Source organism: Herpailurus yagouaroundi, unplaced genomic scaffold (genome assembly GCF_014898765.1).
Source record: "Herpailurus yagouaroundi ecotype Mexico unplaced genomic scaffold, PumYag 142, whole genome shotgun sequence".
Taxonomy (NCBI): domain Eukaryota; kingdom Metazoa; phylum Chordata; class Mammalia; order Carnivora; family Felidae; genus Herpailurus; species Herpailurus yagouaroundi.
This window is the reverse complement of record NW_024412397.1, coordinates 63107857-63133302: the sequence shown is the minus strand read 5'-3', so window position 1 is coordinate 63133302 and position 25446 is coordinate 63107857. Positions and strand designations below refer to the sequence as shown.

General features: G+C 37.5%; 1 protein-coding gene across 3 annotated transcripts in view; it reads right to left on the bottom strand.

The window, feature by feature from the left end:
- CEP192 (centrosomal protein 192) overlaps positions 1–25446 on the bottom strand; it is a 132974-nt gene that overhangs the window by 79088 nt on the left and 28440 nt on the right. For all 3 annotated transcript variants that reach the window (XM_040479475.1, XM_040479477.1, XM_040479476.1), the window contains exons 8-12: positions 22347–22495; positions 21054–21198; positions 19594–19727; positions 5692–6052; positions 5095–5238 (exon numbers count right to left, since the gene is read on the bottom strand). In XM_040479475.1, coding sequence (XP_040335409.1) covers positions 5095–5238; positions 5692–6052; positions 19594–19727; positions 21054–21198; positions 22347–22495 — 933 coding nt within the window. The remainder of the gene's footprint in view (positions 1–5094; positions 5239–5691; positions 6053–19593; positions 19728–21053; positions 21199–22346; positions 22496–25446) is intronic.

Genomic DNA, 25446 nt, shown 5'->3' with positions numbered 1-25446 from the left:
TAAAATGCTCCTGAAATCCTGATTTGAATCTATTTGCTTTTTTTTTTTTTTAACGTTTATTTATTTTTGAGACAGAGAGAGACAGAGCATTAACAGGGGAGGGGCAGAAACAGAGGGAGACACAGAATCCAAAACAGGCTCCAGGCTCTGAGCTGTCAGCACAGAGCCCGACGCGGGGCTCGAACTCACGAACTGTGAGATCATGACCTGAGCCGAAGTCAGACGCTTAACCGACTGAGCCACCCAGACACCCCTCTATTTGCTTTTTGAGTTCAAGTAGCTAGGGATTCTTGCAATCCATTTCTTTCTTTTTTTTAAAAAATCTTTCCATTTTATGTATTTACAAATATGTGTGTCCTCCCTTCTTCCACCTTTTTACACAAATTTCAGAATATCTTATGTGCTTTTCTATGTCTGGGAATTAAAGAATTTATTTTAGGGGCACCAGTCAGTTAAGTGCTAACTCTTGATTTCGGCTCAGGTCATGATCTCATAGTTCAAGAGTTCTAGCCCCGCACTGGGCTCCATGCTGACAGTGTAGATAAAGCCTGCTTGGGATTCCATCTCCCCATCTGTCTCTGTACCCCCGTGCGGGCTCGCTCCCTCAAAAATAAACTTAAAAAAAAAAAAAGAATTTTAGTGATTACTCCATACTAGCACCTAAAGAGCCCTTTTCCATTTTTTTAATGACCACAATGTATTTCCTTATATGGATGTACCTTATTTAGTTAGTCCTGTTTTGTACATCCACATTGCTTCCAACCTTTTGTGATTATAAACAATGTATAAGTAATAACCTTGCACATACATCCCATGCCATTTCTGCAAGTATAATTGAAGAATAAGTTCCCAAAAGAACTGTTTGGTATGTACATTTGTAACTTTGTTAGATGCTGTAATACTGCTGTGCCTATTAAAGTACTATAATACCTGTTTTCTTCACACTGTTGCCAACATAGTTATAGTACCAAATTTTTAGATCACTGTCAATGAAATAACTGAAAAATAGTATCATGGAGTGGTTTTACTCTGCATTTCTTTCCATGAGTATGTTCCGTGAACTTTTTTGGAATATTTAACAACCATTTTCATTTCATTTCCCATAAATTTTGTTTACAACCTTTGCCCAATTCTACATTGAGTAGCTAGTCTTTTTCTTATTGTTTGTTAGAACTATTTACTACTAGGAAAATGGGCCTTAATCTGTAACATGAATAGCAAATATTTTTTCTCAGTTTGATCACTAATTTTTAAAAACTATTCACCAAAGCACAATATACATATGAAAAGTATATATAAGTGTACAACTCAATAAACACAACCGTATATCCAGATCAGTACCCCAGACGAAGAAAGAGAACTCTACTAGCACCCCAAAAGGCCCCTTGAGCTTCCTTCTCATCACTACATGCCCATCCAAGGGTAACTACTATCCTTACTCCACAGGGTAGGGTACATTTAAAATATATACAAATAGATCTACATAGCAGGTATCCTTAGTCTGCTTTATTTCATCCTACATACTTATGAAATTCATGCATGATGCTGCAAGTAGCTACATATCACTTATTCCCATTGCTACATAGCACTCCAATGTATGAATAAACACAATCCATTCTATCATTAATGAGAATTAGGGAGTTTCTAATTTGGAGATAAACATATAATGCTGCTATGAATATTTCAGTGTAGATCTTTTGGTTAACCATATACCTGTACACTGGATATATAACTCTGGTGCAGAATTACTGGGTCCTCAAGTATGAAGTTCATAAAGTTCACCTCCAAAAGCTCCTGCTAGACAAGTTTCCGAAATGGTTCTATCACTTTACATTCCCACCAGTTGCACATGAGAATTCCATGACCACTCACTTTCTAAGTGATACAAATGTCAGAATATTTTATATGCTTTTCTATGTCTTGGAATTAAAGAATTTATTTTAGGGGCGCCTGGGTGGTTCAGTCAGTGAAGGCTCCAACTCTTGATTTCGGCTCAGGTCATGATCTCATAGTTCGTGAGTTCTAGCCCTGCACTGGGCTCCATGCTGTACAACTATCCACTATCCAGTCTGTACCCCCTTGTTCTTCCTAAATCAAGATGTCACTGAGCAAGCTTTAACTGTAACTTAACTTCCAATTCCTGGCTTATACTTCCAACTACCGAATATCTCCACCACAAACCACAATTATCCAAAATTCTACAATCTCTTCTGATTTTCCCAACTCAGTTCATGGTATTGCTATTTTCCCAAATAACTCAGACCACAAACGTCAATCTTTTCTTGCCTTCCTACTATCTCCTGAAATCCAGTCACCAAATCCTAACCATTTTATTGCCAGGTCTTTCACCAACTGTTTGCTTTTCATTCTGTGACACCTAGATTTCTACAACATCCTAAGGAATCTCCCACTCAACTGTCCATCGTACCAGAAATTGACTCACAAAAGTAGTTGGACAATCAAGTCTTCAGTGGCTACCTACTGCTTGCCACACAAGCCTCAACTCCAACATGGTAGTCAAAGCTCAACCCACTCCCTGGCCCTACTTTATACCTTTCTAGCTTCACCTCTTCACCTTTTATTACTCTCCCCTTCCAAAGCTTGTCATAAATGCTAGCTACATTAGACTATCTGCCAGTCTCAAAACATACCCAGACTTCCTCATTTCATTGTCTTTCATTAGGTTTTCTATCCATTTGGAATATCTCATGCCCTCAAACATCTACCTCTTCAAACTCTTACCTCAAAAGCCACCTCCTATATGAAGTCCCTGTCACCCACTCACACAAAAAAGTTTTTTCTGCTCTAAACTCCAAAACCATTTAGTTTGTGTTTCTTATGATACTGACTGTTGTTTTACACTCTTGTCTTATCCCTCTTGACTGATGAACAATTGCTTAAAGGCTGGAAAAATGCCTTATTTATCTCCACCATTCCCATCATTAGAAGTTTAAGAGGAGCTTAGTACAAGCAGCAGTTAGAATAACTTCTTCCTGTGGCATGTTCTGAGGCTATGAAAAATAAGACTAGGCTTGGGGAGCCTAGGTGACTCATTTGGTTGAGCATCTAACTCTTGATTTTGGCTCAGGTCACAATCCCAGGGTCATGGATCAAGTCACTACATCAGGCTCTGTGCTGAGTGTGGAGCCTGCTTGGGATTCTCTCTCACTCTCCCTCTGCCTCTTTCCCGGGCTCATGCATGCACACTCTAAAGTATGTATTATGTATGTATGTATGTATGGATGGATGGATGGATGGATGGATGGATGGATAGATAAATAAATATATAAGAACAGGCTTGACAGGCCACTGAATGCCTTTCCTCATGGCAGGTTTAGAGGTGCTCAGGCACTGGAGGCCTCAGTGGCAGAGCATCTCCATAACCTAAGGCTCAAAATGCTATGTGTCATATGTACTGCAGACCTAACTTGGTTTTTCCTTGCATGGTCAGAGATTCTGCTAATCAAGAAACCTAGCTGATATTCCTAATGCTCTCATCCTTTGAGATTTATCTTTTCTGTCACCTTTCTCCCATCATCTCTACATTTCTTACGTTTTACTCTAAAATGGATTTTGCAACTGTTCACTTATCAAAATATTTCTTTTGTTCAAGACAGGATTTTAAAAGTGAGAATGTAGGGGTGCCTGGGTGGCTCAGTCAGTTAAGCATCTGACTCTCAATTTCAGTTTAGGTCATGATCTCATGGTTTATGAATTCAAACCCCAAGTCAAGCTCTGTGCTGACAGCATGGAGCCTGCTTGAGATTCTCTCTTTCTCTCTCTCTCTCTCTCTCTTTCTGTCTCTCTCTCCCTCCATCCCTCTCTCAAACAACGTTAAAAATAAAAATAAAAAAAGTGAGAATGTAAACTGGGGCACCCAGCTGACTCACTTGGTAGACCATATGACTCTTGATCTGGGAGTTAAAAGTTCAAGCCCCATGTTGAGTGTAGAGATTACTTAAAAATAAAATCTTTAAGGAAAAAAAAAAGTGAGAATGTAACCCTAAGGTCCCTTCCAACTCTGTCATATGAAGGTTCTAAACTGATGTAGGGGTGCCTGGGTGGCGCAGTCGCTTAAGCGTCCGACTTCAGCCAGGTCACGATCTCGCGGTCCGTGAGTTCGAGCCCCGCGTCGGGCTCTGGGTTGATGGCTCGGAGCCTGGAGCCTGTTTCCGATTCTGTGTCTCCCTCTCTCTCTGCCCCTCCCCCGTTCATGCTCTGTCTCTCTCTGTCCCAAAAATAAATAAACGTTGAAAAAAAAAAAAATTTAAAAAAATAAAAAAATAAAAAAAAATAAACTGATGTAAAAGAATGATAGTCTGACTCACTGTCCTTGCTTAAAGAAAAGGCTCAGCTCATTCTGCAATGGTTAGCACTAACTCAAGCCTTTGTTCCTATAAAAACAGCTGAAAAGCTCAGTATTACAGTTGACCATTGCACAACACAGGTTTGAACTGCACAGGTCCACTGACACACAGATTTTTTTTTTTCAATATAGAAAGTACAGTGCTATAAATGTGTTTTCCTTATGATTTCTTTTTTTAAAATATCTTTTGAAAATGTTTATTTATTTTTGAGAGCGTGCAAGTGGGGGAGGGACGGAGAGAGGGGAAAGGAGGATCCAAAGTGGGCTATACGCTAACAGGCTAACAGCAGCTAGCCCACTGTGGGGCTCGAACTCATGAACCGTGAGATTGCGACCTGAGTAGAAGTCGGACGCTCAAGTGACTGAGCCACCCAGGTGCCCTCTTATGATTTTCTTATTAACATTTTCTTTTCTCTAGCTTATCTTATTATAAGAATACAGTATATAATACATGTAACACACAAAATATATGTTAATAGACAATGTTATCACTTAAGGCTTTTGGTAACCAGTAGGCTGTTGGTAGTTAAGATTTTGGAAAGTCAAAAGTTATACACAGATTTTCAATGATGCAAGGAGCTGGCACCCCTTATTCCTCACATTGTTCAGGGTTCAAATGTATAGTCCAAAAATGATTTGATGTGGCCAACCAATGTATACAGAGTAATCTCAGAACACCATTAAAAACAATGAAAATGGGATAATAAGGTGGTTATCAATACACTTACAACCAGATCTGAAGTCTTCATTTATCTCATCAGTTAGAGCCATATTTAAAACTTGTTCCTTATTAAAAGATGTATAATATGCAAGGTCAGTGACCCATCTGCCCTCTTCATTTTGATAGACCACACTCTGTGGCAGATCTATTTCTAAAAAATCCAAAAATATACATGACATATGAAACAAAATGATACAATATTCTGAAATAATTTTACTTAGTTGACTTATCTTAGATATCAACAGTATTGAAATCTACCCAAAACTAGTTTAAAAAAAGAATCCATTCCCACAAAAGTCCTCCAATGTTGGAAAAGCTGACCTTAACCCCAGGAGAAATCTATAATGGAGAATGAGAGAAAAAGAAAAAGAAATCTAAGACTTAAAATAGTATATGTCTACCAGATCTGTAAGTAAAGATATAATTTTTAATCCATAAAACACTTAAATATTTTAATATGAAAGATTAGGCAAGTTCCCCTTGAAAATATACTCTATTGTATAAACATTTTATACATCTTTATTTTTTTACGCCTTCTTACTACACTATAGGTTAACTAACTAGAATTTAAATAAAAATTTGAAGAAAAATAAAACCTACTTACGCTCTTTACTCTTTTCAGTGGACTTGTAACATTCACATGTCCTTCTTTCACTTGTTGGTGACTGAAGAGTATCAGTGGAATTAATTTCATTGTCACTAACAGGCTTCAAAGATGCTCTGTCCATATATTTTTGAATGGACCCTTTAGGAGTCTCCGTGTCTAAACATCTATCCATAGGTAAAACTGTTTTTGAACCAGATGCCAAGTGCTTATTTTGATGAAGAGACCTGGCCTCCAGCTTTAAAGGGTCCATTACATCAAAATCACCTTCACTGGCATTTGTGTCATGAAAATAAACAGGGTTAAATTTCGCATTAGTAGCCCTGATAGTCTTCACAGGAACTTCTTCTCTTGCGCTCTCCTTTAAAAATGATTAACAAAGCAGCCATAAGTTTTGTTTTTCATGACTCATTCCAAACTTTATGGGAAAAAATTACGTAGTAGATGTAAATGGTTATTATGTAAAGCATCAGACTATATAGTGTTCACTGTACTCTATTAGACTACATATGAACCAATTTTAAGCAATATACCAAAACCAAAATTCATGCCGTGGTCATTGCAAACGTCTATCAACAGATTCAGATACCAAAGGTGAGCTCAACATGTTCATTATATTACATACAGGACATTAGAAATATCAGTTTCAACTCTTATAATTACCACTAAAACTCTCTAAAAGCATGGCAAGCCCATTAATGTGACCAGACTCATAAAATTAATATGAGTAACCTCCCTTGAAAACAGGTGTACTAATATCTTTTAACAGGAGTAAAATAGCATTTACTACAGATGCCCATGAGGTGCCAAATAACAACTGCATCAGACAAGGCAAATTAAGCCAGCGCCTCAAAACCATGCTCTCTGACATACTTTCCCAAATGGCATTTCTTTTTCTTTCCTACAATAACAACTGCTGAAAAAGAGCCCAAGTGCCTATAATACTTTTAGAAATCCAGCTACCACTGTAATTTCAAGTGCCAATAAAACCTGTAAGAGCAGTCTTTTCTGTCATGAGATGTATGATGACAAAAACAGCCTCACAAGTTTTTTGAAGTTAAAATGCTAAAAGCAGGTAGTTCTATATAAAAGAAAAGATGCTGACTTTGAAATAAAGTCATAGGTTTAAATCCTACTGCCAGCACTTACTAACTGGGTGATCTTCCAAAAATGTCTTACAAAAAATAAACTTACATCCTACCTTATATCAAAATAAATTCCAGACGGCTTAAACATTTAGATGCTAAAGTGCTAGGAGAAAATAGAGATGAATAGTTTTAAAGTCTTTAGTGGATAACATCTAAGTATAACACTCTCCTGGGTTAAAAATTTCCCAGCCTTAACCCCAGGTCCTGTAAATTGTAACCTTATTTGGAATCCGGGTCTTTGCAGATTAAGTTAAATTAAGGATCTTGAAATATGACCATCCTGGAGTTAGAATGGGCCTTTACCCAGTGAGCGGTGTCCTTATAAGAGAAAAAAGATTTTAGCAGGATACAGAGACACTGAGAGGCCATGTAAAGAGGAAGGCAAATATTCAAGTGATGCTGCCACAAGCAAAGAAAACCAGGAGCCATTAGCTGCTGGAAGAGGCAAGAAGAGGAGCCTTTGGAGGGAGCTTATCCCTTCCAATACTCTGATTTCCAATTTGGGGCCTCTAGAATGTGAGACTACATTTCTCTTGTTGCAGGCTAAGGTTCCAGCAGCCCTAGGAAACTAATACAAACATAAAAGTCTAAAAATGCATAAGGACTGGGAGAGGGAAGACCATCTTGAAGACACAGGGAGAAAAAGTCCATCTATAAGGCAAGGAGAGAAGCACAAGGAGAAACCAACCCTACTGAAACCTTAATCTCTGAATTCTCTAGAAGTGTGAGAAAATAAATTTCTATTGTTTGGCAAATGAGTAAATAAATACATAAAATGCATAAGGATCAAAATATCTCTTTAACATAGCAAGCTCATAAAAACAATACTTAAAATATGAATATTACAACAGAAAAAAAGACAAGGAGACAAAGAAATGCCATTTAAAGACATAACTATTTTTCATATAGAATACTAGCAAAGAGTAAAAAAGAACCAGAATGAAACAGCAATTAAAAAAAAACAATAGATCGTATCAATGAAACTGAGTTGGTTCTCAAAAGATAAAGAAAACTGATAAACCTTTAGCCAGGCTTATCAAGATAAAAGAGAAAGAACTCAAATAAATAAAATCAGAAATGAAAGCAGTTACAACTGACACCACAGAAATACAAAGGATTATAAGAGAATACTATGAAAAATTATAATCCAACAAACTGGACAACCTGGAAGAAATGAATTAATTTCTAGAAACATCTTCCAACTGAATCAGGAAGAAATAGAAAATCTAAACAGACTGATTACTAGCAACAAATTAATCAGTAATCAAAAAATTCCCCACAAGCAAATATCTAGGACTAGATAGCTTCACCGATAAATTCTCTTAAAGAAGAGTTAACACCCATTCTTCCCATACTCTTTCAAAAAATAGAAGAAGGAATGCTTCCAAGTTCATTCCACAAAACCAGCATTAACCTGACACCAAAACTGTAGACTCATATCCCTGATAAATATAGATACAAAAATCCTTAACAAAATATTAGCAAGCCAAATTCAACAACACATTTATTACAATCAGATGTAATTTATTCCAGGTATGCAAGGATGGCTGAATATTCATAAATCAATCAACATGATACACCACATTAACAGAATGAAGGATAAAAATCATACAATTATCTCAACAGATGCAGAAAAAGTATTTGACATAATTCAATATCTACTCATGATAAAAACTCTCAACAAAGTGGGTTTAGAGGGAACATACTCAAATATAATATATAATAAACCCCCAACTAAATCATACTCAGCAGTGAAAAGCTTAAAGCTTTTCCTCAAAGATCAGGAACAAGACAAGGATGTCCACTCTTACCACTTTTATTCAACACAGTATTAGAAGTCCTAGCCCAGTAATCAGACAAGAAATGGAAACAAAACCGTCACTATTTTCTTTATTTTTATTTTTATTTTTCAACGTTTATTTATTTTTGGGACAGAGAGAGACAGAGCATGAACGGGGGAGGGGCAGAGAGAGAGGGAGACACAGAATCGGAAACAGGCTTCATGCTCTGAGCCATCAGCCCAGAGCCTGACGCGGGGCTCGAACTCACGGACCGCAAGATCGTGACCTGGCTGAAGTCGGAGGCTCAACCGACTGCGCCACCCAGGCGCCCCATAAACCATCACTATTTTCATATGACATAATACTATAGATAGAAAGCTCTAAGGATTCCACAAAAAACTATTAAAACTTATAAATTTAGTGAAGCTGCAGGATACAAAATTAATATACAGAAATTGGTTCTGTTTCAGTACTAATAATGATAAGTAGCAGAAAGAAAGTTTTTAATATCCTATTTACAATATCATCAGAAAGAATAAAATATCTAGGAATAAATTTAAGCAAGGAAGTGAAAGATCTATACTTTGAAAACTTATAAGATACCAATGAAAGAGGGGTGCCAGGTAGCTCAGTAAGCTGAATGTCCAATTCTTGATTTTGGTTCGGGTCATGATCCCAGAGTCATGGGATCAAGTCCTGAATCAGGCTCCATGCTCGGCATGAAGCCTGCTTAAGATTTTCTCCCTCCCTCTCTCTCTCTCTCTCTTTCCCTCTGCCCTTCTCCCCCACTCACACTTTCTCTCTAAAATAAAAAAAAAAAAGAAAAAAGAAAGAAAAGAAAGATGACCCAAATAAATAAATGGAAAGTAAACTATATTCATGGACTGGAAGAATATTGTTAAAATGTCCATACTATTCAAAGCAATTTACACATTTAATGCAATACCTATCAAAATACCAATAACATTTTTTACAGAACTAGAAAAAATAATCCTAAAATTTGTATGGAACATAAAAGTCCCCAAATAACCAAAGCAATGTTGAGACAGAAGAACAAAGCTGGAGGTATCACCATCCCAGATTTCAAACTATACTACAAAGCTATAGTAATCAAAACAGTTAATGCTAAAAAAAAAAAAAAAAAAAAAAAAAATAGTTACAAGGGGCACCTAGGCAGCTCAGTCAGTTAAGCATCTGATGCTTGATTTTGGCTCATGTCATGATCTCAGAGTCGTGCGACTGACCCCATTTTGGGCTCTGTGCTGGGCGTGGAGCTTGCTTAAGATTCTCTCTCTCCCTCTGCCCCTCCCTCCCTGCTCATGCTCACATGCACACGCTCTCTAAAAAAAAAAAAAAGTTATGGTACAGGCACAAAAACAGACACAGAGATCAGTGGAACAGAACAGAGTCTACAAATAAGCCCATGCTTATATGGTCAATTAATCTAGGACAAAAGAGGAAAGAATATACATTGGAGAATAACAATCTCTTCAATAAACAGTGTTGAAAAAACTGGACAGCTACATGCAAAAGAATGAAACTGTACCACTTTCTTTCACTATATACAAAAATAAACTCAAAATGAATTGAAGACCTAAATGTACCTGAAACCATAAAATTTCTAGAGGAAAACATAAGCAATAATCTCTTAGATATCAGCCTTCACAATATTCTTCTGGATCTGCTTCCTCAGGCAAAGGAATCAAAAGAAAAGTAAGCAATTAGAACTACATGACACTAAACAGCTTTTGCACAGTGAAGGAAACAATCAACAAAATGAAAAGGGAACCTACTGAATGGGTGAAGATATAAATAAGTCATATATCCAATTAGGGGTTAATATCCAAAATACATAAGAACTCCTAAAACTCAACACTGAAAAAATCTCAAACAATCCAATGGAAAAATGGGAAGAAGACATGAACAGATATTTCTACAAAGAAGACATACAGATGGCCCACAGACACATGAAAAGATGCTTAACATGATTCATTATCAGGGAAATGCAGATCAAAACCATGAGGAGATATCACCTCACAGCTGTCAGAATGGCTAAAATATAAAACACAAGAAGCAAGTGTTGGCAAGGATGTGGATGTTGTGCACTGTTGGTGTGAATGTAAATTGGTATAGCCCCTATGGAAAATAGTATGGAAGTTCCTCAAAAAATTAAAAATAGAAATACCATATGATCTGGTAATCCCACTGTTGGGCATTTATTCAAAGAAAATGAAAATACTAATTCAAAAAGATACATGCACCCTCCATGTTTACTGCAGCATTATTTACAACAGCCAAGATACAAAGCAACTTAGGTGTGCATCAATAGATGAATGGATAATGAACATGTAGTACACACACACACACACACACACACACACACACACACACAGGAATATCACTCAGCTATAGAAAAGATTTTGCCATTTGTAACAACATGAATGGACCTAGAGAGCACTATGCTAAGTAAAATAAGTCAGAAAAAAACAAATACTGTATGATTTCACTTCTTTGTGGAGTCTAAAAAACAAAACAAATGAATAAACAAAACAGAAACAGACTCATAAATACAGAGAAAAAAAACAGGTAATTGCCAGAGGGGTAGAGGGATGATGGGTAAAAAAGGTGAAGGGGTTTAAGAGATACAGACTTCCTTGGGGCACCTGGGTGGCTCAGTCGGTTGAGCGGCTGACTTCGGCTCAGGTCATGATCTCGCGGTGCGTAAGTTCGAGCCCTGCATCGGGCTCTGTGCTGACAGCTCAGAGCCTGGAGCCTGTTTCAGATTCTGTGTCTCCCTCTCTCTGACCCTCCCCTGTTCATGCTCTGTCTCTCCCTGTCTCAAAAAGAAATAAAACGTTAAGAAAAAAAATTTTTTTTTTAAAAAATAAGAGATACAGACTTCCAGTAATTAAATAAGTCACAGGGATAAAAGTACTACATAGGAAATACAGTCAATAATATTGTAAAAACTTTGTATGGTGACAGATGGTAACTACACTTACAAGGTGAGCATTTCACGACACATAGAATTGTCAAATCACTATGCTGTACACCTGAAATCAATATAATCTTGTATTTCTACTTCAATTTTAAAAAAAGAAAAAAAAAAAAAAAAGAAATGTCAGAATGTTGGAAACTACCTATCCCCTCAGGAAAGCTACTTAAAACAGTCTTGAAGTAGGAACGCAGCCAAATGATAGTCTCCAGAATCACTGCACCATCTGATGAAATGCACCTGAACCCTTTTTGTGCTTGGCTGAGGATCCAACAGGGCAAAGGTGGCAGCTAGGCATTGCGTGTGAAGTGAGAAGGGACCTAGGACTCACCTAGGGTGTGGGGCTCTGAGGAGAGGTTGGGGTGGGGGGGAGAGAGGGTTGGATGGGGAGAGAGGCAGTCTGACCAAAGTACGGGGTCGGGGCCAGGGACCAGGTAGCTTGGGCTGTGGGATTTTGACTGGCAGCCTCTATGTCAGAATCCTGCCTGGGCTCAATAGGGCAGCGGCATGGGGTCTCAGACAGCCACCCTGTTAACTCACATACATGCACTGCTGGGGGAAACCTGGTACTACACTGTTTCATAATGACTTGTTTCCAAGTCAGAGTTCCCTATGCAGCAGAACAGCTCCCTTGCTGTGATCTGATAATAAACAATACAAGCACAAATGCAGCTGCTTCGACAGTTTTCAAACCTAAACACAAAATTGGTTTTTGTTAATGTTTTGACAGCGTAACTCTCTCAGCAAAATTTAAGAGTTAGGAAATGTGACAAGAAAAGAAAAAGTAAAAGCAATCCAAAGTTCTCTTAGGAGGTGGGGTTTTGAAAGGAGGTAATTAAAGTATTTCAAAGTCCTACCTTATTGGCATCTAAGGGAAACAAACAGGCAACAAAGCACTCTGGTGCTGGTATCATCTGAAATAATGGCTGAAAAATATATGAATGCCCTCCAAATAAGGGAAAAACAGCATCCCTCATAGAATCTCACCATTGATTTAAAGATTTACCATTACTGTATGTGCCACTAAGAAAGAGAACACTAAGCTATGACATACTAGTAACTGTAAGAAACATACTGATTTCAGAAGTGTTAAAATATGAAAAATGTGGATCTGAGAATCAGTGAAAATGCAAAGAAAGGCCAAATGTATAAAGAGGAAAGATGGGAAGAAGTGAAGGGGAGAGCAGGGATAAATAATGCAATAAAATTTTTGAAAATGATGAAATAAACATTAAATGAAGTAAATGTAAGAATAAAATCAAGAATATCAATAATTACAGTAAGTGTTAAAGGATTAACTAGCTCATTAAAAAATAGACTACCAGAGTTTTGGGGCACCTGGGTGGCTCAGTTGGTTAAGCATCCGACTTTGGCCCAGGTCATGATCTCACGGTTCATGAATTTAAGCTCTGCCTCAGGCTCTGTGCTGACAGCTTGGAGCCTGGAGCCTGCTTCGGATTCTGTGTCTCCCTCTCTCTCTGCCCCTCCCCAGCTCATGCTGGCACTCTGTCTCTGTCAAAAATAAATAAACTTTAAAAAAAAATTAAAAAAAAAAAAAAGACCACCAGAGTACATTAAAAAGTAAACCTAGCTACATGCTATAGATAAAAAGCTCTCTAAACAAACGATAAAGAAAAATGTAAAAGGGACGGAAAAGATATCAAGTATACACAAAATATAGAAAAAGCAAAGATATCAATACTAATATACAAAGGACAATTTAAGATTAGAAGCAGTAACAGGATAAAAGGACAGAATTACTAAAAAAGGTACACTCTTATCAAATAGGTTATAAAATCTATAATCTTATATGCAAAAAATATTGGAGAGAAGTACATAAAGAAAAAAATTCAATTAAAATTGGAGACTTTGATTTATCTTTTCTGGAATTGACACATCTACTACATAAAAATAAAAGTGATCATGGAGAAACTGATTAATACACTAAATAGCCTAATAGCTTTTTAAAACTAAACATTCCTCAAACAAGAGCTTTTAGTTTTCATTTTTCTTATGTCCAGGAAATACACATATAAATGTACTTTTATCCAAAACATTTAGAAAGGTTAGATTTTTCAGACCAAATACTGATTATAAGCCCATAAAGTTAGAAATAAAAAATAAAGGGGCAACTAGGTGGCTCAGTTGGTTAAGCATCTGTCTCTTGATTCCAGCTCAGGTCATGATCTCAAGGTTGTGAGATCAAGCCCTGCATCAGGCTCCACACTATGTGTGGAGCCTGCTTAAGATTCTGTCTCCCTCTGCACCTTCCCTGCATGCACATGTGCACACACACGCTCTGAAAGAAAGAAAGAAAGAAAGAAAGAAAGAAAGAAAGAAAGAAAGAAAGAAAGAAAGAAAAGGAAAGGAAAGGAAAGAACGAAGAGTAACATCAAAAAAGATGGCAGAAAAGAAAGCACCAGGAATCTGTCTTTCCACCTAGACAAGGACTGGACTGGCAAAAACCTCAGAAGTAACTATTTTGAAGGAAAAAAAATGAAGTTACTATTGTGGAATTCTGGAATCTATTTGAACAATTACAGCTACCAGAAAAAAGCTTGGCTGGTAAACTGCAAATAATGTCAGTAACTTCAGACTTTAGAATGATTGTGGCTACCCACCCTGAACCCCAAGGCAGACAACTGTGGGAAGGGCAACCCCAGTTTTTAGTATGGTTTGCTGGAGCCAGAGAAACAATAAGGATTTTGTCTCCAATTATCAGGTTTCTGTGTTCGGATGGCAGACTGCTGCTTCTCACTGCAGAGCTGCAGGCACAGAGCCCGTTCACCAGTGATTAAACACCCACCAGCTAAAATGAACACCAGCATATTTATAGGAGTCCTACCTATTTCTTTGACTATCAAAAACAACCATATATGGAGAAAATTAAGAGAGCTGCTGCACATGCCCAGGAAAAAATACAGGCTCAGAAAAGACCTGTAAAACCTCTAGCTTTCACTACATACTGATCCCAGTACAGTCACACTGTATAAAAATTAAATAAAGAACAAACCATAGAGAAAAGAGAGAATGTGATTTCCAGCATTATCACATAAGATTCAAATGTACAGTTTCAAACAAAAAAAAAGATCACACAGCATACAAATAAACAGGAAAGTATGGTTCATTCAGAGGAGAAAAATAAATCAACAGAGAACTTGCATGAGAAAACCTGTATGTCAGACTAGACTGAAACAACTGTCTTGAAGATGCTCAAAGAGCTAAAGAAGTTGTGGACAAACAAGAAAATGATCTATACACAAAATGCACATCAATAAAAAGATAATAATACAGAGGAGCCAAAAAGAAATTCTGGAACTGGAAGGTACAATAACTAAAGTGAAAAATTCACTAGAGAGGTTGTGCAGATGTGTAGAGAGGACAACTGAAGATAGGACAACTGAAATTACTAAACTTCAGAAAAAGTAAACAGAGTCTGAGAGACCCATGGGATACCATCAACACACTGGGGACCAACAGCACTTTCTGAAAAAAGCACAGGAAAGAGAAAAACAAGAAGAAACTATAGCTGAAAACTTCCCACAGCTGATTAAAGACAGGATTATAAACACTGAAAAAAGTTCAACAAACTCCAAGTAGGATAAATCTGAAGAAACCCATACCAAGACATTATAATCAAACTCTCAAAAAGAGAATCTTGAAAACAGCAAGAGAAGCTACTTGTCACATGCAAGGAATCTTCAGTAAGATAACCAGAAAATTTCCCATCAGAAAACCTTCAGGCCAAAAGGCAATAGGCTGATACATTCAAAGTACTGGGAGGGGAAAAAAACTTGTCAACCAAGAATCTTACATTTGGTAAAACTGTCCTTTAAAAATGAGGAAAAATTTAAGACATTCCCAGATAAACAAAAGCTGAAGAAGTTTTTTTACCACTTATATGTGGATTTTTTTTTTGAAACAGTACAGAACTGTAAATGTATTTTCTCTTCCTTATGATTTCCTTAATAACTTTCTTTTCTCTAGCTTTATTGTAAAAATAGAGTATATAACATATGTAACATACAAAATATGTTTATCACCTTTATGTTATCAGTAAGGCTTCCAGTCAATAGTAAGCTATTAGTACTTAAATTTTGGGACCTTAAAAGTTATCACGTGTATTTTTTACTGTGCAGGGAGTTGGTGCCCTTAAAATCCCACATTGTTCAAGGGCAAGCTATACTTTAGTGGGGGGCAAAGTCTATTCCTTATATACAGCAATATTACAACAAAAAGGGAAAAAATTTACTTAAGATAGTAGCTTGTATTTATGAGCTCTTTAAATGCCTTTAAGGAAAATGGGCTGCTAATCTTGCCCTCAAAAGGACAGAAAATGGTCACCTCATGGTAACACAAACTGCATGACCTTAAGACATGGGAAAAAGAAGACATCTCATGAAATAATGTAACACACTTTATGACTGACCCACAAGTAGGAGTTCCCCCTCCCCCCATCCAAGCAACAAAGCTTTTTTTTTTTTTAATGTTTATTTATTTTTGAGAGAGAGAGAGAGAGAGAGAGAGAGAGAGAGCGTGAGCAGGGTAGGGACAGAGAGAGAGGGAGACACAGAATCAGAAGCAGGTTCCAAGCTCCAAGCTGTCAGCACAGAGTCGGATGCGGGGCTCGGACTCACAAACCACAAGATCATAACCTGAGCCAAAGCCAGACGCTTAACTGAAGCCAGATGCTTCACCAACTGAGCCACCCAGGCGCTCCCAAGCAACAAAGCTTTAATGTAAGTGCTCATTCCACAGTGGATTCTCTGTGACCAGAGGCCAGCCCTCACTATCTCTTTACATTCAACACCCTCCTTAAACCACTCCTGAAGACTTCAGGGCTTTACATTCATAGTACCTGAATGCTCCACCAGAGTCTGGCTATCTTGTGATTAAATCCTTTATTTTTTAATATTTTTTTAATATTTATTTTTTTAATATAATTTATTGCCAAGTTAGCTAACATCAGTAGAAGGATAAGAACCATATGATCCTATCAATAGATACAGAAAAAGCAGAAAATACAGCATCCTTTCTTAATAAAAACCCTCAAGAAAGTCGGGATAGAAGGAACATACCTTAACATCATAAAATCCATTATATGAAAGGCCCACAGCTAATATCAGCCTCAATGGGGAAAAACTGAGAGCCTTCCCCCTGAGATCAGAAACACGACAGGAATGTCCACTCTCACCACTGTTGTTTAACATAGTGTTGGAAGTCCTAGTCTCAGCAATCAGACAAAAAAGGAATAAAAGGCATCCAAATTGGCAAAGAAGTCAAACTCACTTTTTGCAGATGACCTGATATTCTACATGGAAAACCGGAAAGACTCCACCAAAAAACTACTAGAACTGATACATGAATTCAGCAAAGTCACAGGATATAAAATCAATATACAGAAATCAGTTGCAGTTCTATATACCAACAGTGATTAAATCCTTTTTTAGAAGGATTGGAATTAGAGTATCAGAAACTATGTTTTTACTTAGAAAGACTCTGAAACTTAAAACTTTTAGAATGTAACTCAATCAGAACTTGGGGACTTTCTTCAAAGGTATGATGAGATTCAACAACCAGGATTTTGCTTTATTTTATAGTTATCCATGGATTTCCTTTACTTTCCTACTATGTTTCATGAAAAGAGATTATATGACCTACAACATCAAGCACCATACCTGTTGCCAAGAAATTTGTGAATATTCAACAATATTAAAACTAAAAACATTGTTTTTAATGACAAATAATTGCTAATAAGAGAAATACTTACTATAACAGGACAAGTTCCTTAGCCTACAATTAAATGGCATGGATAGACATACTCATAAAATTTATCAAATATCACTTTTTGACAAAATCAAGATGAATAGATGCTCTCTCCCTTTTTTCATTGGCTACCTCTAATCAGATGAGAGCTGGACTGTTAACCAGATATATTAGAATCATAACTCCATACTGTCAGATGACTATACATATGACAAAGCATCCAGAGCAGGAAAAACCCACTGATTCTGAACACTTGTTCTGGTTACCTGAGGCAAGGGGCTTTCTATCATGTTTGTACTTAACTGTACAGTTAACTGTTCTTAACTCCTTGGATGAGTAAGAAATTCTTGAAGCTGCTCAACAGGCAAATTCTGCATAAGTAAAATGTTCCTATACACAATAAAGCACTACATTGTACAATACAATCACTGTAATGAGAATTCAGAAAAATAAATGTAGTCCAGAGTTACTGAAAAGTAACCAAGGACTTCATAAAAGGTTGGAAAGACTGGGGCTCCTGGGTGGCTCAGTCTGTTAAGCTTCCATATTTGGCTCAGTCACGATCTCATGGTTCATGGGTTTGAGCCCTGCGTTGGGCTCTGCGCTGGGTGTGCAGAGTCTGCTTCAGATTCTCTGTCTCCCTCTCTTTCTGCCCCTTCACCTCTCGCTCACGCATGCTCTCTCTCTCCCAAACATTAAAAAAATATTTAAAAAATAAAATTTAAAAGACTGGAAAGATGATCATTATCTGGATTAGGGAAGAAAGGGAGAAAACAAAATAGGAACAGATGTATAGAAGAAACATACGTGAGAAAAGCAGATTAACATGGGGCCAGATTATAAAGCATTTTAAGGATTATTAATTTGAAACACCGAGACACAAAGAATATTTTATGTAGTATATATACATATATATGTACATATGTACACATGCATACAATCATACACATTAAAAACCTTTGTAACAAGATTAACCTGGTATTGACGAATGTAACGGAATGGGAAAAATACTGTAGATGGCAGGGCGCCTGGGTGGCTTAATTGGTTAAGCATCCAACTCTTGATTTCAGTTCAGATCACGATCTCACAGTCAGAGATCAAGCCCCACTTCAGGCACTGCACTGACAGCGCGGAGCCTGCTTAGGATTCTCTCTCTTCCCCCATTCTCTGCCCCTCCCCCACTTGTGCACTCACTCGCTCTCTCAAAATAAACATAAAAGAACATTTTTTTAATTTAATGAAAGAAAGTAAAAATACTATAGATGGCACAATAAATCAGACATGAGGTAGTAAGCATCTTGAATTTGAATAGTGGTAAAGAGAATAAATAAGAAACAATAAACTTAAGACACAGTCCTTAGAACACACTGACAGAAATTAGGTTTTCTGAGCTTTAAAAACAACAATCCCATTATCACTTACCGCCTTAATCAGTCAAAGGATTACTATGAGGATAAATAACTGTCTCTACATATATCAATACACACACTCCCTCCAAATTAAAAATCATCAAACAAATCCTGAGGCATACATTAAAAAGGGGAGAAAGAATTGCTAAGAGCCAGAAGTGACTACCAAATTTCAAGTGTAGGAGTAATGGGTTACCATTAACAAACAGAAAACACTAAAATGAAAAACAAACATGTTTGAGCAAGATGAATGGTTCGCTTTTTTGTTTTGACACCAAGCTAAAGAACTTTTCAAATGAGTGATCTAAATGCAAATCAATGAATACTTAAATTTAAGAAAATGTATGTAATTGTACATTTAACATAATCTTAGTGATCTCAAAGATACATACAAACACACACACAGAAACATTATCAGTAGGGAAATTTTTTTAAATTTCTTTAATGTTTACTTTTGAGAGAGAGAGAGAGAGAGAGAGAGAGAGAGAGAGCAAGCGAGCATTAGCAGGGAAGGGGCAGAGAGAAAGGGAGACACAGAATCGGAAAGCAGGTTCCAGGCTCTGAGCTGTCAGCACAGAGCCCGACGCAGGGCTGAAACCCACATACTACAAGATCATGATCTGAGCCAAAGTCAGACGTTTAACCAACTGAGCCACCCAGGTGCCCCAAGCAGGGAAATTTTTTAATACTTCTTTCTACATTTTCCAGAAGTCAACAGTTGTTGCTTTGAAAAAAATTGATACCATACAAAAGATTTTTTATCCCTTTCATAGAAAACTTAAAGAAAATGCATACAAACTTACTCTGCCATGATGTGACATAATACCCTTCAAACTGTCTGCCCTTTCCTTCTCTTGCTCAGTTCTCTGAGTACTAGAAGAAAATGATAACACACCATCTACATGCCTTCTACTATCTCCAGTATCTATAAATTTACCTGAAAAACAAGAAAAGAAATTAATGGAGCAAGGTCAAAGTTTCAGTAATCTAATATAATAACTGCTTCTTGCTATTTAAATTATTTCATGTAAACCTAACACTTAGCAACCATATGACAAATCATAGGACTTAGAAATCATATGATAAATATAGCAATTTGCATATAAGAGAAGGTAACCATCAGTAGAAGGCAACAGTAACTGACAAACTGCTACCACACAGAGAATTCATTTCTAATTCTCAAATGTTTGAATAAAACACACTCATTTGTAGGAACCAATGCAAGCAATACACACTACAGTATCTTTTTAAATTTATTTATTTTGAGAGAGTGAGGGAGCGTGTGTGAATGTGAGTGGGGAAGAGCAGTGAGAGAGGGAGAGAGAGAGAATCCCAAGCAGGCTCCACGCGAACAGCATGGAGTCTCACACGGGGCTCGAACTCACAAACCATGAGATCATGACCTGAGCCAAGATTAAGAGTCAGAGACTTAACCAACTGAGCCACCCAGGTGCCCTTCATACTGCAGTATTTCCTTTTTTTTTTTTTTTTTTTTAAATATAATTTATTGTCAAGTTAGCTAGCATTCAGTGTATACAGTGTATATAGCTCTCAGTTTTGGGGGTAGATTCCCATGATTCATTGCTCACATACAACACCCAGTGCTCAACACCCAGTGCTCACCCCAACAAGTGCCCTCCTCAATGCCCATCACTCATTTTCCCCTGTCCCCCACCTCTGCCCCCCCCCCCCCGCCTCAGTTTGTTCCCTGTATTTAGAAGTCTCTTATGGTTTCCCTCCCTCCCTCTCTGTTTGTAACTATTTTTTCCCCTTCCCTTCCCCCATGGTGTTCTGTTAAGTTTCTCAAGTTCCACATATGAGTGAAAACATATGATATCTTTCTCTGACTGACTTATTTCACTTAGCATAATACTCTCTAGTTCTATCCACATTGCTGCAAATGGCAGAATTTCATTCTTTCTCATTGCCAAGTAGTATTCCATTGAATATAAAAATCACATCTTCTTTATCCATTCCATCAGTTGGTGGAAATTTAGGCTCTTTCCATAATTCATATTGCAGTATTCCTAATAATACTAATGTACTTAGGTATCATTAAAAACTCTTTTGAAAGTTTTAGACTGTTTAAAAATCTGAAGGAATGCAATGATTAATACAGGTTACATTATACCAAAGAAATGACACTTAGCAACCATATGACAAATCATAGGACTTAGAAATCATATGATAAATGATTTTTCTTTGGAAAAAAGGCAAAGTCAAACACAATTTAAGAACAATGGAATTGTATTTTAATACTTACTGATCCCAGGCACACAAACAACATGGCCTTCTTCAGACTCTTTGTGGATTGTTTCAGAATTTCCTGAAGAGTGTGAGCCATGGGAAGTCAGAGAGCTGTTATTTTCTGATTGAGATTTATAGTTTAAGCTACCATTTTCATTTGCCTGTTTAAAAAATAACTTAGTTGTATTATTTTTTTAATTAAAAAAAAACTTTTTTAGGGGAAAAAGATGAGAAGCAGAGAATGACTTCTTGACAAAAGGATGTCAGGTAATTAATAACATAGAAGGAACTGGAAACATCACCAGTATAACCACCACAGGAATAACTGTTTCTAGGAGGCCTCAGCAATAATACTAAATCCAGTTGGCAAAAGGTTCTTGGGGAATAGAAAGCTCACAGGGCCTCAATGTGTCATCCCCAGATTATTTCTTGATAACAAAGGAGCAAAGAAAGGCACTTACACAAAGAGACAGCTAGCCAACACCACATTAACCAAGATTATCAAACACAACATCACTAAGAGTTGGACAAAGAGACTCCCATGTCTCCTGATGTAATACAAGGGGAAGCACACAATATCCTTATGTTTAATCTTAACCTGTTCACAATGAACATGCTTAATTTGAATTGTCAAAATGTTTAATCTAATCAGTAAGAGGAAAAGCAATCAGACATACCTAGTTTACGAGTCATTTTACAAAAAAGGCCTAGATTTTACATAACTTTAATGACATGGAAGAACTACAAATCAAAATACTAAAGAAACATGACAACCAAAAGCAACTGTAATCGTTGATTAAATCCTGATTCAAAAACAATAAAAGTAAAGGGCATTTTAGAGGCAACTGGGTAAATGTAAATGAATATGGACGATATATCCATTTATATTACTGTATCAAAATTAGATAACAGAATTGAGATTATGCAGGAAAATATCTTTATTTGCAGGAGATAAATGTCAAAGTATTGGGGTGCCATGTCAAAATATCTGTACATGCCTCTCAAATGATACAGGAAAAAAGTATTCATGGAGGGATAAAGAAAATGTAAAGATGGCCAAATGTTAACAACTGGTTGATCTGGATAAGGGGAATACACATACATGTTCATTGTAATATTCTTCCATTTTTCTGTAGATGAAGAAAAAGTAAGAAGCAGGAAAGGATGGGCAAGGTATTTCTCATAACTTTCTATCCAGAAAAACAGAAACCAAAGAAAACCAAATTTTGTGTTTTATGGTAATATCTAAAGGGACCCGTAACAGTTTTCTAAAGTCAAATTTCTGAAAAACCATAAGACTGGAACATACCTGAAATAGATCATTTGCAGGTAATTTAAAATCTTTTTCTGGGCGTTCTTGTCCTTCTAGGTCTTCATATAACATTCCTGGAATAGCCAGTTGCTCAAAATAAGCCTCCAAATGTTCATCATAAAACTCTTCATCATCAATATCATCATCTAACGGTAAAATGGAAAAAAAATAGGAAATTTTTTAAGGTACTGACTGAACTATAAATAATATTTAATCAAAAAGGTTGATAAAGACTTCTGAGGAAGAAGGCAGAGTAGGAGGACCTTAAGTTCAACTAGTTACATGGATACAACTAGATAACACCCACATCAGTGTGAATAACCCAGAAAAGGATCCGAAGACTGGCACAACAAACACTCCACAGCTAAATGTGGAGAAGAAGCCACATCAAAGAGGGTAGGAAGGGCAGAGACATGGTCAGGAGCTAAATGAACCCATGGGATAGTCTGCAAAAGGGAGGGACTCCAAGGGTGCAGAGGGATTTCACAGGTTCTTAACAATCACTAGGGCATAACACCTGGAACTTTAAAAATCAGCAGGCTCTGCTCTAGCAGAGCCAGGAGGGCAAGAGGAAACAGAGTCCCTGCCTTTTAAGTGACAGCACAACAAACAGCCCTGCAGAGACACAACACAGAAGCAGCAGTTTGAAACGGTATGTGGAGGGAGATGTGGGAACTAATTCTGATGCATTTGCTAGGCAGGCAGGGATCATTGGGACACTTCTCCAGAAAAAAAAGGAGTTGACAGGTGCCATTTCCCTTCCCTGCTCCGCAGCTTAAATACACAAACACCTGTGGGGACCAGTGGGGTGAAGATGCTAACAGTACGCCCCGCATTCTCCTGTGGACACACCTCTTCCAATACACTTTTGCCAGAGCCCACCCAAAGTAGTGCCACAAGTCTGGCAGTATGCAAGCAGCCCTGATAGGGGCCAGCACCACTCCAAAGTGACTCCTGCCCCAGGAAAGGAGAAAGAAAACCACACACACCGGTCAGATTGTGGTCCTGACAGTGGGCTGAGGGCAGACAGCTGATCTGACTGCAGACCTACCAACCAACAAAAGCTTCTCAGAGGACAATACAGGGAAAGCACCTTGCAGTTTGATGTTACCACAGCTCTGGCAAATGCCTATTCTGACTCAACTCAAGCCCAAGGCAGTGCAGAGTGGCCTATTACAACATGGGGAATAAACCCCGCCCAAAACAGACAAAGAGAAACTCTGCAGATGACTGCACTGAAGGCAAAAGTGGTTTGACCACAACAGCAGGATACACACAACACACACAGGAGATGCCCCTAAGTGGCAGGTTCTGGTGAACAGGGGACACTGCACTGTAACACACTAATGACCTCTTCTTCATAAGGCCACTAATTTCAAGAGCAAGAGATGTAGCTGACTGTTGAACCACATAGAAACAGACACAGAGAGTTAAATGAAATGAGAAGACAGAGTAATATGTCCTAAGTGAAAGAACAGGATGAAATCACAGCAAAGACCCAAGCAAAAGGGAGATAAGTAATATTCCTACTGAGAATTTAAAGTAATGGTCATAAATATATGCACTGGGAGCATCTGGGTGGCTCAGCTGGTTTAATGACTGACTCTTGATTTCAGCTCAGGTCATATATCTCACAGTTTGTGAGCTTGAGCCCTGCATCAGGCTCTGCACTAACAGCATGGAGCCTGCTTGGGATTCTCTCTCTCTCTGCCCCTCCCACACTCGTGTTTTCTCTTGTTCTCTCGCAAAATAAATAAATGAAACTTTAAAAAAAGAAGATACACAAAGGACTAGGGAAAAGAGTGGAGGATATCAGTGAGACACTTAACAAGGAAACAGAAAACATAAAAAAGAACCATTCAGAGATGAACAACTCAATAACTAAAATTTAAAATACACTAGATGGAATAAATAGACTAGGTAAAGCAGAGGAACAAATTAGCAACCTGGAAGGCAAAGGGATAGAAAACAAGCTGAACGTTAAGAGAGAAAAAATAATAATAATAAAGTGAAAATAGACTTATAGAACTCAGCAACACCATCAAACATAATGACATTTGCATTATAGGGAAGGAGAAGAGAAAGGAGAGATAAGGAAAAGAGAGAGAAAGGGGGGAAGAAAATTTATTTGAAGACATAATGGCTCAACACATCCTGAATCTGGGGAAGAAAACAGAAATCCAAATCCAGAAGGCACAGAGAGCCCCCAACAAAATCAACTCAAGAAAGTCCACACCAAGACACATAGCAACTAAAATGGCAAGAAGCAGTGATAAAGAGACAATTCTAAAAGCAGCAGGAGATAAGAAAACAGTTCCATACAAGTTCCATACAGTTCCATACAAGAGAAACCCTATAAAACTATCAGCAGATTTTTCAGCAGGATTTTGCAGGCCAGAGGGACTGGCATGATATATTCAGTGTGCTGAAAGGAAAACACATGCAGCCGAGAATACTCTATCCAACAAGGCTATCATTTAGAATAGAGAGAGAGAGATACAGTTTCCCAAACAAAACTTAAAGGAACTCAAGACCAGTAAACCAGCCCTACAAGAAATGTTAAAGGTAACTCTGAGTAGAAAGACTTATATATAGGAGTAAGAAAAGCACGTAGCACAAAATCAGTAAAAATAAGTGTATCTATAAGAATTAGTCAAATGACTCACAAAATAAAAGGATGCAAAGCATGACACCATATACCTAAAATGTGGAGGGAAAAGGAGTAAAGAATGGGTTAAAAATGGGGCGCCTGGGTGGCGCAGTCGGTTAAGCGTCCGACTTCAGCCAGCTCACGATCTCGCGGTCCGTGAGTTCGAGCCCCGCGTCAGGCTCTGGGCTGATGGCTCGGAGCCTGGAGCCTGTTTCCGATTCTGTGTCTCCCTCTCTCTCTGCCCCTCCCCCATTCATGCTCTGTCTCTCTCTGTCCCAAAAATAAATAAAAAACGTTGAAAAAAAAATTAAAAAAAAAAAAAAAAAAGAATGGGTTAAAACTTAAGTGGCTATTAAAATAATAGATTGCTATATGCAGAAAATATTATATACAAACCTAATAGTAACCACAAATCAAAAATCAATAATAGATATTGAAATAATGAAA